General features: G+C 42.5%; 1 protein-coding gene across 1 annotated transcript; it reads left to right on the top strand.

The window, feature by feature from the left end:
- The first annotated feature begins 11,218 nt into the window (after window positions 1-11,218).
- Window positions 11,219-15,271, top strand: LOC125545874 (CBS domain-containing protein CBSCBSPB1-like). Its single transcript, XM_048709931.1, has 14 exons — window positions 11,219-11,559; window positions 11,991-12,159; window positions 12,255-12,387; window positions 12,475-12,645; window positions 12,768-12,846; window positions 12,946-13,059; window positions 13,148-13,214; window positions 13,342-13,447; window positions 13,539-13,597; window positions 13,990-14,099; window positions 14,174-14,307; window positions 14,436-14,521; window positions 14,617-14,706; window positions 14,797-15,271. Exons 1-14 carry the CDS (start codon window positions 11,402-11,404, stop codon window positions 14,971-14,973), a joined length of 1,653 nt encoding a protein of 550 aa, XP_048565888.1. The 5' UTR covers window positions 11,219-11,401; the 3' UTR covers window positions 14,974-15,271.
- The last annotated feature ends 2,390 nt before the right edge of the window (window positions 15,272-17,661 follow it).

Genomic DNA, 17,661 nt, shown 5'->3' with positions numbered 1-17,661 from the left:
CATCAAATCCTTACCCAAAACTTGAAAACTTCACAACACAAAACTTAAAAGAAAATCTTCGTGAGCTCCATTAGTAAAAGAAAACAAACCACCACTTCAAGGTACTGTAATGAACTCATTCTTTATTTATATTGGTGTTAAACCTACTGTATTACAACTTCTATATGGTTTATAAACTCTATTACTAGCCATAGATTCATCAAAATAAGCAAACAACACACAAAAAACAGAATCTGTCAAAAACAGAACAGTCTGTAGTAATCTGTAGATTTCGAATACTTCTGGAACCCCAAAAATTCTAAAATAAATTGATGGACGTGAGGAATTTATCTATTAATCATCTGCAAAAATAATTAACTAAATATCACTCTCCAGTAAAAAATGGCATCAATTCTCGCGAACGCTAAAGTTTCTGTTTTTTACAGCAAGATCAACAAGACTTTCCCCAAGTCTTCCCAATGGTTCTACTTGGCACAAAAACTAATTAAAACCATAAAACCACATCTAATAAGAGGCTATATGAATTTTTTATTACTAAACATAATCAAAAATCAAGAAACAAAAATAGAATTGGGTTGCCTCCCAACAAGCGCTATCGTTTAACGCCCATAGCTAAGCAAAACATTTCAACGATGCTCACATGAAAGACAAGAATTGAAGCACAGAGAGAGCATCATAAAACACATGACAAACACATCTAAGTCTAACATACTTCCTATGCATAGGCATCTTATAGGCAAACAAATTAACAAGGCAAGAAAAAACTAGCATATGCAAGGAAGCGGAAAGAAACAATAGCAATCTCAACATAACGAGAGGTAATTTAGTAACATGAAAATTTCTACAACCATATTTTCCTCTCTCATAATAATTACATGTAGGATCATAAGAAAATTCAACAATATAGCTATCACAAAACATATTCTTAACACGATCCACATGTATGCAAAGTTGACACTCTTCCAAATAGTGGGATTAAAATTAACTAAAGTCATGACCTCTCCAAACCCACTTTTATCAAAAACTTCATAAGATTGAACATTCTCCAAATATGTGGGATCTGAAGTTGACATTCTTCCAAACCCACTTTCAATATTATTGCAAACATTATAATCAATCTCATATTCATCATGGGGGTTAAATAAATTTTCAAGATCAAAAGAAGAATCACCCCAATCATGATAATTGCAACAAGTAGAGGACATAGCAAAACCAGCATCCACAAACTTAGGGTTTTGCATATTATTAGCACAATTGACACTAATAGAATTTATAATAACATAATTGAAATCATGCTTTTTACTCAAAGATTCATCTTGAATTACTCCATAAAGTACTTTATCACAATTTTCAGATTCATGAATTTCAAGCAAAACTCCATAAAGATAATCTAGTGCACAGAACTCACTAGCAATTGGTTCATCATAATTGGATCTCTTAAAAATATTAACAAGAGGATGAGGATCCATAGATCTTAGGTTCTCTGTTTAGCAATAAATAAACAACTATTCCAACCAAACGAGCAAACAAGCCAAGTAAGACATAAAAGCAAATGGAAAGACAAACAGAAGAAGAGTGAATAAAACGGCAAGGGTGAAGTGGGAGAGAGGAAAACGAGAGGCAAATGGCAAATAATGTAATGCGAAGGATAAGAGTTGTGATGGGTACTCGGTATGTCTTGACTTGGCGTAGATCTCCCCGGCAACGGTGCCAGAAATCCTTCTTGCTACCTCTTGAGCACTGCGTTGGTTTTCCCTTGAAGAGGAAAGGGTGGTGCAGTAAAGTAGCGTAAGTATTTCCCTCAGTTTTTCAGAACCAAGGTATCAATCCAGTAGGAGACCACGCGCGAGTCACCTCGTACCTACACAAACAAATAAGAACCTCACATCCAACGCGATAAAAGGGGTTGTCAATCCCTTCACGGCCACTTGCCAGAGTGAGATCTGATAGAGATGATAATAATAAGATAAGTATTTTTGGTATTTTTATGATATAGATTGAAAGTAAAGATTGCAAAATAAAATAGAATGGAAACTTGTATGATGGAAAATAGACCCGGGGGCCATAGGTTTCACTAGTGGATTCTCTCAAGATAGCATAAGTATTACAATGGGTGAACAAATTATTGTCGAGCAATTGATAGAAAAGAGAATAATTATGAGAATATCTAGGCATGATCATGTATATAGGCATCACGTCCGCGACAAGTAGGCCGGCTCCTGCCTGCATCTACTACTATTACTCCACACATCGACCGCTATCCAGCATGCATCTAGAGTATTAAGTTCATAAGAACAGAGTAACGCCTTAAGCAAGATGACATGATGTAGAGGGATAAACTCATGCAATATTATATAAACCCCATCTTTTTATCCTCGATGGCAACAATACAATACATGTCGTTTCCCTTTCTGTCACTGGGATCGAGCACCGCAAGATTGAACCCAAAGCTAAGCACTTCTCCCATTGCAAAAAAGATCAATCTAGTAGGACAAACCAAACTGAAAATTTGAAGAGACTTGCAAAGATAAACCAATCATACATAAAAGAATTCAGAGAAGATTCAAATATTGTTCACAGATAATCTGGATCATAAACCCACAATTCATCGGATCTCGACAAACACACCGCAAAAGGAAGAGTTACATCGAATAGATCTCCATGAGAATCGAGGAGAACTTTGTATTGAGATCCAAAGAGAGAGAAGAAGCCATCTAGTTACTAGCTATGGACCCGAAGGTCTGAAGTAAACTACTCACACATCACCGGAGAGGCCATGGAGTTGATGTAGAGGCCCTCCGTGATCAATGCCCCCTCCGGCGGAGCTCCGGAAAAGGCTCAAGATGGGATCTCTTGGGTACAGAAGGTTGCGGCGGTGGAAATAGGGTTTCGTGGTGCTCCTAGATGTTTGTGGGGTATGTGAACATATATAAGAGGAACAAGTAGGTCGGTGGAGCAACGAGGGGCCCACGAGGGGGAGGGCGCGCCCAGGGGATGTAGGCACACCCCCTGCCTCGTGGCCGCCTCGTTGATTGCTTGACGTCCACTCCAAGTCCTCTGGATCATGTTTGTTCCAAAATGACGTTCCCGAAGGTTTCATTCGTTTGGACTCCGTTTGATATTCCTTTTCTACGAAACACTGAAATAGGCAAAAAAACAACAATTTGGGTTGGGCCTCCGGTTAATAGGTTAGTCCCAAAAATAATATGAAAGTGTAAAATAAATCCCATTAACATCCAAAACAGATAATATAATGGCATGGAACAATCAAAAATTATAGATACGTTGGAGGCGTATCAAGACGACACCACATGAACTATGGTTTAGCAAGAAACCTAAGCTGTCATTTCTTAAAGTTTGGGGCTATGATGCTTATGTGAAAATGTTTCAACCTGATAAGCTCAAACCCAAATCGGAAAAATGCGTCTTAATAGGATACCCAAAGGAAACTGTTGGGTACACCTTCTATCACAGATCCGAAGGCAAGATATTCGTTGCTAAGAATGGATCCTTTCTAGATAAGAAGTTTCTCTTGAAAGAAGTGAGTGGGAGGAAAGTAGAACTTGATGACGTAATTGTACATGCTCCCTTATTGGAAAGTAGTTCATCACTGAAATCAGTTCTAGTGATTCCTACACCAGTAAGTGAGGAAGCTAATGATGATGAGCCCAGATTCCACGAAATGGCTTGAAGCCATGAAATCTGAGATGGGATCCATGTATTAGAATAAAGTATGGACTTGAATTGACTTGCCCGATGATCGGTGAGCCATTAAGAATAAATGGATTTTCAAGAGGAAGACAGATGCTAATAGTAGTGTTACTATCTACAAAGCTCGAATTGTCGCAAAAGGTTTTCGACAAGTTCAAGATGTTGACTACGATGAGATTTCTCACTCCTAGCGATGCTTAAGTCTGTCCGAATCATGTTAGCAGTTGCCACATTTTGTGAAATCTGGCAAATGGATGTCAAAACTGCATTCCTTAATGGATTTCTTAAATAAGAGTTGTATATGATGCAACAAGAAGGTTTTGTCAATCCTAAAGGTGCTAACAAAGTGTGCATGCTCCAACGATCCATTTATGGACTGGTGCAAGCATCTCGGAGTTGGAATATATGCTTTGATAAAGTGATCAAAGCATATGGTTTTATATAGACTTGCGGTGAAGTCTGTATTTACAAGAAAGTGAGTGGGAGCACTACAGCCTTTCTGATAAGTATATGTGAATGACATATTGTTGATCAGAAATAATGTAGAATTTTCTGGAAAGCATAAAGGTGTGTTTGAAAGGAGTTTTTCAAGGGAAGACCTCGTTGAAGCTACATACATATTGAGCATCAAGATCTATAAAGATAGATCAAGACGCTTGATATATTTTCAATGAGTACATACCTTGACAAGATTTTGAAGTAGTTCAAAATGTAAAAGTCAAAGGAGTTCTTGCCTGTGTTGCAAGGTGTGAAGTTGAGTAAAGACTCAAAACCCGACCATGGAAAAAATAGAAAGAGAATGAAAAAGTCATTCCCTATGCCTCAGTCATAGGTTCTATAAAGTATGCTATGTTGTTTACCAGTCCTATTGTATACCTTAGCATCTTTCTGGCAAGGGAGTACAATAGTGATCTAGGAGTAGATCACTGGACAGTGGTCAAAATTATCCTTAGAAGACTAAGGAAATATTTCTCGGTTATGGAGGTGATAAAAGAGTTCGTCGTAAAGAGTTACGTCGATGCAAGCTTTTTACATCGATCTAGATGACTCTAAGTCTCGATCTGGATACATATTGAAAGTGGGAGCAATTAGCTAGAGTAGCTCCATGTCGAGCATTGTAGACATAGAAATTTGCGAAATACATACGGATCTGAATGTTGCAGACCCGTAGGCTAAACTTCTCTCACAAGTAAAACATTATCACTCTTTGGGTGTTAATCACATAGCGATGTGAACTAGATTATTGACTCTAGTAAACCCTTTGGGTATTAGTCACATGGAGATGTGAACTAATCAAATAAAGATGTGAACTAGATTATTGACTTTGGTGCAAGTAGGAGACTGAAGGAAATATGCCCTAGAGGCAATAATAAAGTTGTTATTTATATTTCCTTATATCATGATAAATGTTTATTATTAATGCTAGAATTGTATTAACCGGAAACTTAGTACATGTGTGAATATATAGACAAACAGAGTGTCACTAGTTTGCCTCTACTTGACTAGCTCGTTGAATCAATGATGGTTATGTTTCCTAACCATAGACATGAGTTGTCATTTGATTAACGGGATCACATCATTAGAGAATGATGTGATTGACTTGACCCATCCGTTAGCTTAGCACGATGATCGTTTAGTTTGTTGCTATTGCTTTCTTCATGACTTATACATGTTCCTATGACTATGAGATTATGCAACTCCCGAGTACCGGAGGAACACTTTGTGTGCTATCAAACGTCACAACGTAACTGGGTGATTATAAAGGTGCTCTACAGGTGTCTCCGATAGTGCTTGTTGATTTGGCATAGATCAAGATTAGGATCTGTCACTCCGATTGTCGGAGAGGTATCTCTGGGCCCTCTCGGTAATGCACATCAATATAAGCCTTGCAAGCATTGTGACTAATGAGTTAGTTGCGGGATGATGTATTACGAAACGAGTAAAGAGACTTGCCAGTAACGAGATTGAACTAGGTATTGAGATACCGACGATCGAATCTCGGGCAAGTAACATACCGATGACAAAGGGAACAACGTATGTTGTTATGCGATTTGACCGATAAAGATCTTTGTAGAATATGTAGGAACCAATATGAGCATCCAGGTTCCGCTGTTGGTTATTGACTGGAGACGAGTCTCGGTCATGTCTACATAGTTCTCGAACCCGTAGGGTCCGCACGCTTAAAGTTCAGTGACGATCGGTATTATGAGTTTATGTGTTTTGATGTACCGAAGGTAGTTCAGAGTCCCGGATGTGATCACGGACATGACAAGGAGTCTCAAAATGGTCGACACGTAAAGATTGATATATTGGACGGCTATATTCGTACACAGGAAGTGTTCCGGATGATTTCGGAGAAAACCGGAGTGCCGGAGGGATTACCGGAACCCCCCGGGAAGTATTGGGCCTTAGTGGGCCTGAGGGGAGAGAGAGGGTTGCAGCCCAGGAGGTGGCGCGCCCCCTCCCATGGGGAGTCCGAATTGGACTAGGGGAGGGGGCGCGGCCCCTCTTTCCCTCTCCCTCTCCCTCTCTTTCCTTCCTCCTTCCCTCTTCCTAGTTGGACTAGGAAAGGATGAATCCTCTTCCTAGTAGGAAGAGGATTCCTCCTCTCCTTGGGGCGCACCAAGGCTGGCCGGCCTCCCCCCTTGCTCCTTTATATACGGGGGCGGGGGGCACCCAAAGAGACACAAGTTGATTGTTCCAACCCGTGTGCGGTGCCCCCTCCACCATAATCCACCTCGATCATATCGTAGCGGTGCTTAGGCGAAGCCCTGCGTCGGTAGCAACATCATCACCATCATCACGCCGTCGTGCTGACGGAACTCTCCCGCAAAGCTCTGCTAGATCGGAGTTCGTGGGACGTCATCGAGCTGAACGTGTGCTGAACTCGGAGGTGTCGTGCGTTCGGTACTTGGATCGGTCGGATCGTGAAGACGTACGACTACATCAACCGCGTTCTCATAACGCTTCCGCTTACGGTCTACGAGGGTACGTGGACGATACTCTCCCCTCTCGTTGCAATGCATCACCATGATCTTGTGTGTGCGTAGGAAACTTTTTGAAATTACTATGTTTCCCAACAGTCACTATGTCACGAGTGCCTTTCTATTTTCTTTGAAAAACATTCCCTTCGTTCACAAATATGAGATGTTCTAACATGGCTTCTGAATCAGATGTATAGAGACACGTTTTAGTCGAAAGTACTCATGTGATCCCGAGCTCTAGTGATCTTGGATGAACAGTAAAATCCAAAAAATAGTGATTTTTTGGCAAGAAACTTTGATATTTTTTCCACATGCATGCAAATTCTTTATGAAATTACATTTGTGGAGATGTGGGCAAAACAAAAAACAAAATAGATGTTCCAAAGTGCTTTCAAAAACACTTTTTTAGAACATCAATTTTTTCCCAAACCTCCACAAATGTAATTTCATCATGAAATTTTGCATGCACGTAGAAAAAATGTCAAAGTTTCTTGCCAGAACAATTCAGTTTTTTTTATAAATTTTTTACTATTTTTTCAGATGTTGCTGTTCGTCCAGAATCACTGGAGCTTGGAAGCACATACTCCACGTCCCGTTTTAGTGTGTTTTACACTCATTTCAATCCATATATAGACCTTACTGAAATATCCAACACATCCTATATATGTGAACGGAGGGAGTATCTAATTTGTACCTAAGGTTCAAACGGAACTTACTCATAAAATTAAGGGGTATTTTTCTAAATATAGGTGATATTTTTAAGCAATGTCTAGTTGTATGTGAGAACTAAGTGAGAGTGTGGGCTTACGATCTGCCGAGCTCCATGGAGCTAGGTATGTAAAAGAAAATCATATTTAATTTTTTTGAAAATATTTAAAAAAAACATTGAAAAACTTGTCTATGTTTAGTATGGATCAGTGAAACTTTGTTTGAAAATATTGTGATTTGTAGGGTACACGATAAACAAAAACTCGGCCCAACAACAAAATAATGGCCCATTTTTCAATACATATTTTTTCTACGCCACGTGTAAAAGTATATTGTTATACAATTTTGCACCAATGCACTATATACTTGCATATGTGTATTCACATATTTTCTATTTCTGTTGTGATACATAAATTCCATATTTTTGTGCTGGGCTCCCTGAAGCCAGGCCTCCATTAGCATTTTTCGTAATAACTGGCCCGTGGCTACTAAAATGGGGAACCGTTGTGTCTCGCCGGCAGCGACTAGTTGGCGAGCGCTCATCGGGAGCCTCCCAATGATCACTTGGGGATGGACTGACTTAGCGCGCTCTCAGTCGTCGCCACGTGTCGCGCTCTAGGCGTTTCCTTCGAAATTTTTCACGCATGACTTTTAGGCTTTTAAAAGGTTTTTCCAAGTTTTTTTTTTTGAATTTTTGGTTTTCACCGGTCTTTCTTAACTTTTGGACAAAAAAAGTGCGTGAAAAAACTCAATTTTTTCTTCTACGAGAGGCGCGGTTTTACTTTTGCAAGAGGCACAGCCATGCCTCTTAAAAAAAGAAAAAAAACACATTTCTATTTTCTTTCCTTCCGCGAGAGGCACGGCCGTGCCTCTTGGAAACGAAAAAAAACACATTTTCTATTTTTTTTCTTCCATAAGAAACACGGTTGTGCTGCCTCTCAGAAACGGAAAAGAAAAGCACATTTTCGGTTTTTCCTTCCGCGAAAGACACGGATTTTGCTTTTAAATGTGTTTTCTCTTTTTTTTCTTCCGTGAGAGGTATGGTTTTGCTTCGTGCTTTCGTGAGAGGCACGGCTATGCCTCTTTCGGAAAGGGAAAAAAGTGCTCCTTGTTCGGTTTTTTCGTCCATTTTTTGGGGGTTTTCGTGAAAAATAAATTCATCAAAACCTATTAACTTGGGGCTAGTTTTGAAGATCTCGACGTGAGAAATCCAATAATGAAAGCGGTTTCAATATTTGGAGACATGGTTTAAGATATAAAAAAAGGAGAAAAAAGAGAAAACTACAAGGTTGCGACAAGTGGCGCGCATATACGAAAAAAGAGAAAACTACCACGTTGCGACAAGTGACGTGCATGTAATGCGCCACTTGTCACAACCTGAAAAGGGGGGAGTGGTCTTTGAAAGGACCACTCCTTAATTAGTGATTTCGTGTCTCGTCTGCACATGTACACCGGTTTGTTTTGTTTTTGTTTATATTATCGGAAATATTATAAATGCATATGTTCCAAAACAACTTTGCGTACTTATAATAAATAAATAAAAATATTCACCACTAATTTGAAAATTGTTAACATGGTGTGATTTTTATAGAAGTGTAGTTTAAAAAATGTTGATAGTATTCAAAACAAATGTCCATGCTATTTGTTTAATGGTACTGAGCTTGCACATCGTCTTGAGATTGACGAAGTTGCGAGAGACGTCTACGTAGTCGAAGAGAGCGTCTTCTCCCACTGGACGCACATCGCCAGAAGGTCTGAAATAAATCCAGAAAAATGTGACCACCAATACTAAGTATAGGATTTGAACCTTCATGGGGTTGGTTTCGCCACAAAGAAGCTAACTATCTGAACTACGCACAGTTCACAATGTTCATGTAATTCAAAAATGATGTTCCGTACCATTAAAAAATGCACACTACATTTAAAAAACATGTTTGTGACATTTTTAATAAATGTTTATACAATGCAAATAATGTTCACACATCTAAAAATGTTTCGTATCATTAAAACAATGTTTCAACATGTTTTTGGAAGATATTTAACACATATTTGAAAAATGTACAAAAACATGTATTAAACAAATGATAATCATGTATTTTAAAAACAAATGTGTATATTTATATGCATATAGAAAACGTACAATGTCTATGAAAAAATAGATATAGAAAAATATATTTGAAAAAAAGTTAAATGTATACAAAAGTATTCCTGGTGTATAAAAAAATGTAGAGTGTGTATGAAAAAGGAAGACGTATGTTTAAAAAAATAAAAAATAAGAATAAAAAAGAATAAAAACGATGAAAATCAGAGAAAACCAAAGAGAAAAAGAAAAAACAAAGAAAATTAGAGAAACCTGAAGAAAACCGCTACAGATAGTGAAAACCTTGATAAGAAAACAAGAGAGAGAAAAACTTTGTCCGCATCTACAGTATTGTGCTGATCCAGCACCACCGCACCCATTGCAACTTATACATGTATATGTTTTGAGTTGGCTGTTTGTAATAACGAAAACAACAACTTGGTCTCGCAATGGGCTAGACATAGCCCTATCAAACAAAATGGGCCGCAAAGCACCACAAGAGGCATTGAGCCTTATAAAACAGTATAAAACTAGCTCAAGTGTTGCACTTTGTCCACCCTTTATAACAAACTAACTCAGATAGTTTTTTAAGGTTGTCTAAAAAAAGATAGTTTTTTAAGGATTCAACCATAAAGGCATAAGTACTGCTGGTTGAGAGCTAAGACTTAAAAAGACATATTGATGTAGGGCCAAACCCTTCTTTGCCTGATCTTTATGATTTGGTGATGGATTTGGGGAAGAACAAAAGAAAAACACAAAGGGGGAACACTCAATAATAATATCCACATCACACATGTTCTCTCTCAACATCCAAATCAAGATACATCTTAAATCTACAAGCAACAAGCAAGAAACTAAAAGGTAGGCTCTTCCCAAAACTCTGTGGGAGAGATGAGGTCTTGGTTATCCACTTAGAGATCCTTCTCCAAGTTGGAGGTCTCGATGATTTATGATGAGATCCTTCTTTGAGTTGAAGGTTTTGTTCCTCTAGGAGAAGGTATAAGGAGGAAAACTCTCTCAGTGGCTAGGTGTATACTTTGCTAACCCTAGGATGGAGGAAGGGGACGAGTATATATAGCCATGAGCAACTCCCCATTGTTAGTCCTCCATCCATAAGAGTTAGTCCTCCATCCATGAAAGTGTCATGCAAATAGGAAACAACAACGAAAATGTAGCCGATTCATTAAACTCATATCAAAATGGCTCAAATGAAAAAGGTTCACTTTAGAAAGGTTCCAAAAGAACTTGTTATGTACCGCAGTGTATGTCGTGTCTCGGGAAACATGCCTAATGATGGTATAGCCTTGTGTTTCCTTCAAAACGAGCAAACGCAACAACTATTTTGTTCAGAGAAGGAGCCTCCCACCGTTTAAAAGCACTTCCTCGTCGCCATGATTTTGTAACCATCCGAAACATTTTGTCGAGAGAAGGAGCCTCCCACCGCTCTCCTTGGACCCCTTTATACCAGTTTCAATGGTTTCACCAGCTCTTTTAACCCACTCATTAAAAAAACCCTGCTCTTTCAACTTATTTGACCCAATAAAGAGAGTCGGAAAATGTTTTTTTCAGAATGATCTCGAGGAAAGAAGAAAGTAGGTTGGGTCAACCCAAGGAAATGGGAAGCACGCGGCAGTGTAAGCTGCGTCGGGTGCACGCAGCAGCGTGCCCGTGCAAAACGAACCTTTCGCGTCAGAGAAAATGGGAGCAGCCTCCAACCAAAATAATCCGGCTTTTCCTTTCGCCAGGCTAAAAAAAGCAAGATTCCAATTGGTCGAACGAGTTTAGCCGCAGCCTCGGCCTGGGCCTCCCTTCCGCCTCCGGTCTCCTCCCACCTATCCGGATCGCCGCGGCCTCCTCCCCGGATCAGCGCCGCCGCCGTCGGTCGGAGAGCCTCCCCCTTTCCCGCGGCGGCTCGAGGATGGACGGCGCCGGGGGCGGGGGAGGAGGGCCGCACCCCTCCCGGAGGAGCATCTCCTCGGCCGCCGGCCCCAGGAGGAGGGGCCCGTCCATGGAGAACGGCCACGACGCCGCCGCCGCCGCCAGGAGGTCCTCCGCCACCATCTCCCGCACCACCTCGTACGTGAGATTATCCCCCGCCCGCTTATTTGTTCGTCGCTACAAGTCATTTCCACGCTGGTAGCGTCTCTGTTGGGTCGTGCGATGCCGTGCAGACACGGGGTAGCTTACGGGGCTCTTACGGAATAGCTTTCTGGTCGAGCGCTAGTTTGCTCCTTAGGCTAAGGGCTAGATTTGATTTGAAGCAATCGCTGCGGCGCAAGACCATTTTACTTTTAGTCAGAACGGAGACATGATTGGTACCACAGCCCACAGGCATTATGATTAACCTGTAAATCTCATTTATCTATCTATTATGATGATCTGCGCATGCACATGCTTGTATAATTTGGATTCTGTAAGACGGCGGCACCAGATGTTTCTTGATGCAAAGTGAATACAGCCGAAATCGCATGAGACGTGGTTGTAACTGAAATTGTTGCCTCCCTCAGGACGGTGACTGGGGAGAGAACCGTTAAGAGACTGAGACTGTCCAAGGCACTGACGATACCGGACCACACGACTGTGTATGAGGCTTGTCGGAGGATGGCCGCACGTAGAGTTGATGCCGTGTTGCTGACGGACTCCAACGCGTTGCTTTGCGGGATCCTTACTGACAAGGTGAGGTAGACCTTTCTTCTCTTCATCTGCTACAGATGCTGGCTGGTCGACTCTTCATTGCTAACTATGTGATGTGTTTTGTTGGCTGGTGCCAGGACATAACCACAAGGGTTATTGCTCGTGAATTGAAGCTAGAAGACACACCAGTTTCCAAGGTCATGACTAGAAACCCTCTCTTTGTTCTCGGGGACACTCTCGCGGTCGAGGCATTGCAGAAAATGGTGCAAGGTTTGTGAATGTTCCTCCCGATATTTGGGCTACCTTCTTACTGCTTATCTTAATAATGTTGGCTGAAAAAGTGTCACATGATTCCAGGTAAGTTCAGACATTTACCTGTTGTGGACAATGGGGAAGTCATTGCGCTACTGGACATAGCCAAGTGCCTATATGATGCTATTGCACGAATGGAAAGGGCAGCTGAGAAAGGAAGAGCAATTGCTGCTGCTGTTGAGGGTGTTGAGAAGCATTGGGGAACATCTGTATCTGGTCTGTAGTCTCTTATGTTTGACTTGTATCAGCCTCTTGTATGATAGACCACTAAATGTTACTGTCTGAAGATTTGGATTCAGCAATTTGGCCTTTTAATGCTTTCTCCATTTACTTTGCAGGTCCCAACACTTTTGTTGAAACTCTTCGTGAACGGATGTTTAGGCCATCACTGTCGACAATTATATCTGAGAATTCAAAGTAGGTAATATCCTGTCATTTTCTAATAAATGTCTTTCTCTATTATTTCCAGAATAAATGCTGTTACAGAATACTTATTAGCTGATCTCAATTTCTTAGAGTGGCTACTGTTGCACCAACTGACACTGTGTTGACTGCATCAAAAAAGATGCTTGAACTAAAAGTAAGTTCAGCAGTTGTTGCGATTGAAAACAAGCCTGGCGGGATTCTGACGTGAGCACCTTTCCTGAGTACAATAAAATTACTTGTAATTTCTATAGCAGCATTGAACTGAAAGCTACTTTATTTTTACATCGATCAGCTCGAGAGATATATTGATGCGTGTTATAGCCCAAAATCTTCCACCTGAGTCTACTACAGTCGGGAAGGTAAGCAAAGCCAAAATAGATTATCTTCACATTCTTATGTATTCACACTACATTCCTCTGTATTTTCTCTTCAACAGTCATTAGGCCCTAACTGTCATGCCATCATGCCTGGAACTCTTTTCGACAGGTTATGACCCAGAGTCCAGAATGTGCCACGATTGACACCCCGATCCTTGAAGCCCTACACACAATGCATGATGGAAAGTTTCTGCATTTGCCTGTTCTAGACAGGGGTATGTGGACAAATGAGCAATGGAGTTTGATCTAATTCAACATTTTTTGCGAAGTCTGTTAAATTATGAATAATGTGTTGTCATTATCCAGATGGGAGTGTTGTAACCGTTGTTGATGTCCTTCACATAACTCATGCTGCAATTGCAACGGTGAGTATCAATTTCCTTCTGCTTGAGCTTCTGTATGCGCACTCTGGCTTGCTCCTTTGTGTGTACTCAGGTTTTAAACTGGAAAATGTATATTAGTAATATGTTAATGCCCAAGTCACCCGGTGTTTAATCATTAGTGGATGCTGTAATCTGTATCTTGTTATAAGTTGCATGAGGGAAGTTACTAAAGCAACTTTATAGAGAAGTGCCAAATATACAAGTTGTATGGACCATTAGATAGTGTATCTGCTATCTGGTCTGCAAAAAAATTGTTGCAGCTTAGCTTACTGTCAGTGTCGTGTATTCTTCGCTTTCATTACTGTGTGTATAAGTTTAGAGATATCATGCCGGTATTTTAAATCTGTCATGCCTGTTTGTGTTGTTGTATTCAGGTCGGAAACAGTGGAGCAACAGGCTCTGAGGCGACTTCTTCCATGATGCAGAGGTTCTGGGATTCAGCAATGTCAAGTGGGCCTCTTGATGATGATGATGATTCCAGAAGGTTAGCATCTCTTCTACCTATCATTTTGATGACATGGTTTTTTTCTGTGACTAAATAGCCATGGCACCTCTCAGCGAAGGATCAACTAAAGTGGCATCCGAGGCAGCAGATATAGGAAGATCAGCCTTCTTTCCGCCTTCAGGCTTATCAAACACTTTTGGGTTCAAGATTCAGGACAAACAAGGCAGGATGCACAGATTTAACTGTGGTATGCACTCTCATTGTGGTGTCACCCTAACTGGGATTATATCATCGTTCTTTCTTTTTCCATTTCATGCCCAGTAATTTATTTACACTATAGTTTCTGAGTTTCATGTATGACGTTTCGAATTTCAGAAACGAGTAGCCTGGCTGAATTGATAACTTCCATTCTGCAAAGACTTGGCGACGACATTGATAAATTGAACCTACCTCAAATTCTGGTACTGGTCAAGCTCCATTCTCAACACGTGCCCATATATCTATGTCAGCATGTTAGTTCTCTAAGGTTTCTTCTTTTCCTGGTACCATTTGTCAGTACGAAGATGATGATCACGATAAAGTCATACTCTCATCAGACACCGACCTTATAGCGGCTGTGGACCATGCAAGACAAATCGGTTGGAAGGTAATGTTTCTCGTGTTGTTCGTTGGTAAAGCTGATCTTTCTCCCTACCAAAAGAAGGGAGCTCACTTGCTTTACCTGTTCCTCTGGCAGAGCTTGAGGCTGCACTTGGATTACGCCGGTGTTGGCCGCCGGAAGCGAGGAGCCGTCTCATCGGATTTCGAGTACGCTGGAAGGGACGCATGGGCTTCCGCGTACGGCACCGTCGCGGCCGGCGCGGCCCTGGTGGCCGGCCTCGGCGTGATGGCCTACCTGAAAAGAGGAGGCTAAGGCACGACGAAACACGGTTTGGTCTTGATGATACATACAGGATGTTACCACATTGATTGAAATGAACAGAATTGGACCTAGAAAAAGGAAAAATTACGAGTGGGTGTGATTGATTCTTGTGAGGAAAAATGGAAACCTGTAATAATGTCACGGCAGCGGATGGACTGTGTGGATCAAATCTTGGTTGTTCAGTCAGTCCCGAGTCTCCACGGGGTGCCACGGTTGTACACCCTGAAACACTACCACATCATCACCATTGTGTACAATGAAAGCATAATTGGCCATTTGTTTGGAACCACACGCCGTAAGTGTAGTGGGATAGCGATGAATTTGCTGCAGTTGCTACTTCCCTGTGTGCTTGTCTGACCTTGTCATCCTCTGTACTCATCTGCCTTCCACTGAAGTAGGCATGGCATGCATGGAGCCGTTGGTCATTTGTTTGTCCAAATCAGTACGGTAGCACAAATCACTGCAGAGACGTGCTTCGTAGAGATCATGTTACGTGGATTACTGTAGCAGCGCACTGTTCCTGTGCTGGGCACTGTTCGCACTGATCTTACCGTTGATTCTTGATCGGACAGTAGAAAATAAGGGGCATGTTAAGCTACTGTTCATAGGTGGCATGCCCAAAGCATGTCAACGGATCTTAATCCGTTGATACCATCCTCATTCATCACACGGATTAAATTGTCAGTAGACGCCAATGCAGCACAGATTCAGAAAGGTGGCCACCAACAATTCATTCGGGCGCACATGTGTGCCCAGCCCACGCGACGCGCGACCCCCCTACCTGGTCGTGGTCGGGCAGCCAGTGCATGGTCCGCTGACACCCGCACCAATGTCAACAACCTCCCGGCAGCAGCACGGAGCACGGCCAGGAGGCCGGCGCCCGGCACGGGCCAAACATGAATCCTGCGCCAGCGCGTCCCGGTCCACGCCGTCGACACAGCTTCGCTCAGCAATGGCTCGCTGGTCTGACCTCAGAATTCACTTGACATTTGATGCTCTGGCAATGGCAGGCGCAGTCACTGTACACGCCGCCATCCATCCACGCTGCCGCTAGTGCACTAGTCCCGTTGTTTCAGCTCCTGGGTCTGTCCGGCGTCACTCCCGCCGGTGAGGTCAGGACGGGCCGGACACCTCTCATGGCATATACTAGCATGGACCGTTGAATTCGCTGCGCCAAACCGATTAGAAGCCATACTGCTATACCAGCGCACTGACATGGATCGACCCATCCAGTGCCACTGCTCATCCACGCCGCTAACGTCAGTTCCTGTCGCTCCTTCTTCTTCCTCAACCTTTTGCACCACTGTAACTCTGTAAGACTGCAAGAATGTTTCAGTTCAAGCACTGATGGATAGGGGATTCCCGGTAAGGAAAAACAGGTGAGTGGCCAGCGGCGCGTCAATCGCTTTGCTTTGTTGCGGCTGGCCGCTGACTAGCCTGGACCCGTCCTACACGGCAGCGCGACCCCAATGCTCTTGATTTGTCTGAAGCAGTAGCTGAGCGCTCAGGCAGCAGGTATAGCACCGATCACAGATTGGTAAGTGCTTGGCGTGGACAGGCCGGGACTTTGACCGGAGCTGGCCTCGGTCGGTCTCCAAGTGTAAACTCAGGCTCGGGTGACTGTTGAACTTCTCCAAAGGGACAGCAAGGTAGGGACAGATTGCACCCCCATATACGTAGATCTGATCTGTCGCTTGCCCAAAAAACAGAACCGGAGCAGTTCCGTCTGCAGCCGATGAATGCACGAGAAATGTTTCTCTACCATGCACGGTATGAACACACACATACACCCTTCATTTTGTTCAAGATTTGTGCAGTCGGGCGTAATGAAATCTTCCTTCTTTGGAAAAGATACGAAATGAAAATCCGACAGACCAGACTAAATCGCTCGGGATTTTGATAGCCAGCGAAAGTTCTCTGGAAGAGCACGGCAAATCGAACGTCTTTCATGGCAAAGTTGTATTGTCTAAGGATGGCAAGTTTTTACCATTGCTTGCTAAAGGAATTTGTCAGCCTCCGCCCGACGACGCAAATTGCCATGAAGAACGTTTGATTTGCCACACACCCTCAGCGAACATCAATAGAATAGCGTTTCCGGTCGCTGGAGTTGGAGTTTCTGACCTAACAGAATCGATCCCGATGAGCAGGCACGCATGCTCTTGACATGATCGGTGCACAATTCCTGCGTGATGCCAATGGCCGATGCTCCATCGGTGCAGTTCAGGGATCTGATGCGATGCCTAACGGAGAAGTGTCGAGAGTTCATCTGCAACTTGTCTCCAGTCTCCAGAGAGGGACAGGGACGCATGCAGCAGCGACAAAGGCGCATCTGTCACGTCGACGACGGCGAGTGTGAATCCGAGAGAACATGAGAAACACGCCATGTAATACTACCTGGATTTCTTTGTTTCTGCTGTATGGACTTGTTTGTTGTCTCGCCTCGAAAAGTTCTCCCGAGAGGAAAAGGAAACTTGAGATTTTAACCATGTCCCTTTTCTAGCTATACACATGAGCGTCATCACGTTGTGATGGATTGTTATGCGGGCTTAGCAGATTGTCTGATCTGGATGATAACAAGAAGTGGGCGTGACATGATCAGAGAGGCTGCGTTGGTCCACAGGGAAGTCGGCGCCGTGAAAGAGAGAGGCCATTCATTGGTTGGTGTACTCAAAACAAATG

The sequence above is a fragment of the Triticum urartu genome, chromosome 3, assembly GCF_003073215.2.
Source record: "Triticum urartu cultivar G1812 chromosome 3, Tu2.1, whole genome shotgun sequence".
NCBI lineage: Eukaryota > Viridiplantae > Streptophyta > Magnoliopsida > Poales > Poaceae > Triticum > Triticum urartu.
Note: the sequence above shows the minus strand (reverse complement) of the source record. Positions and strands in the feature narration are given on the sequence as shown.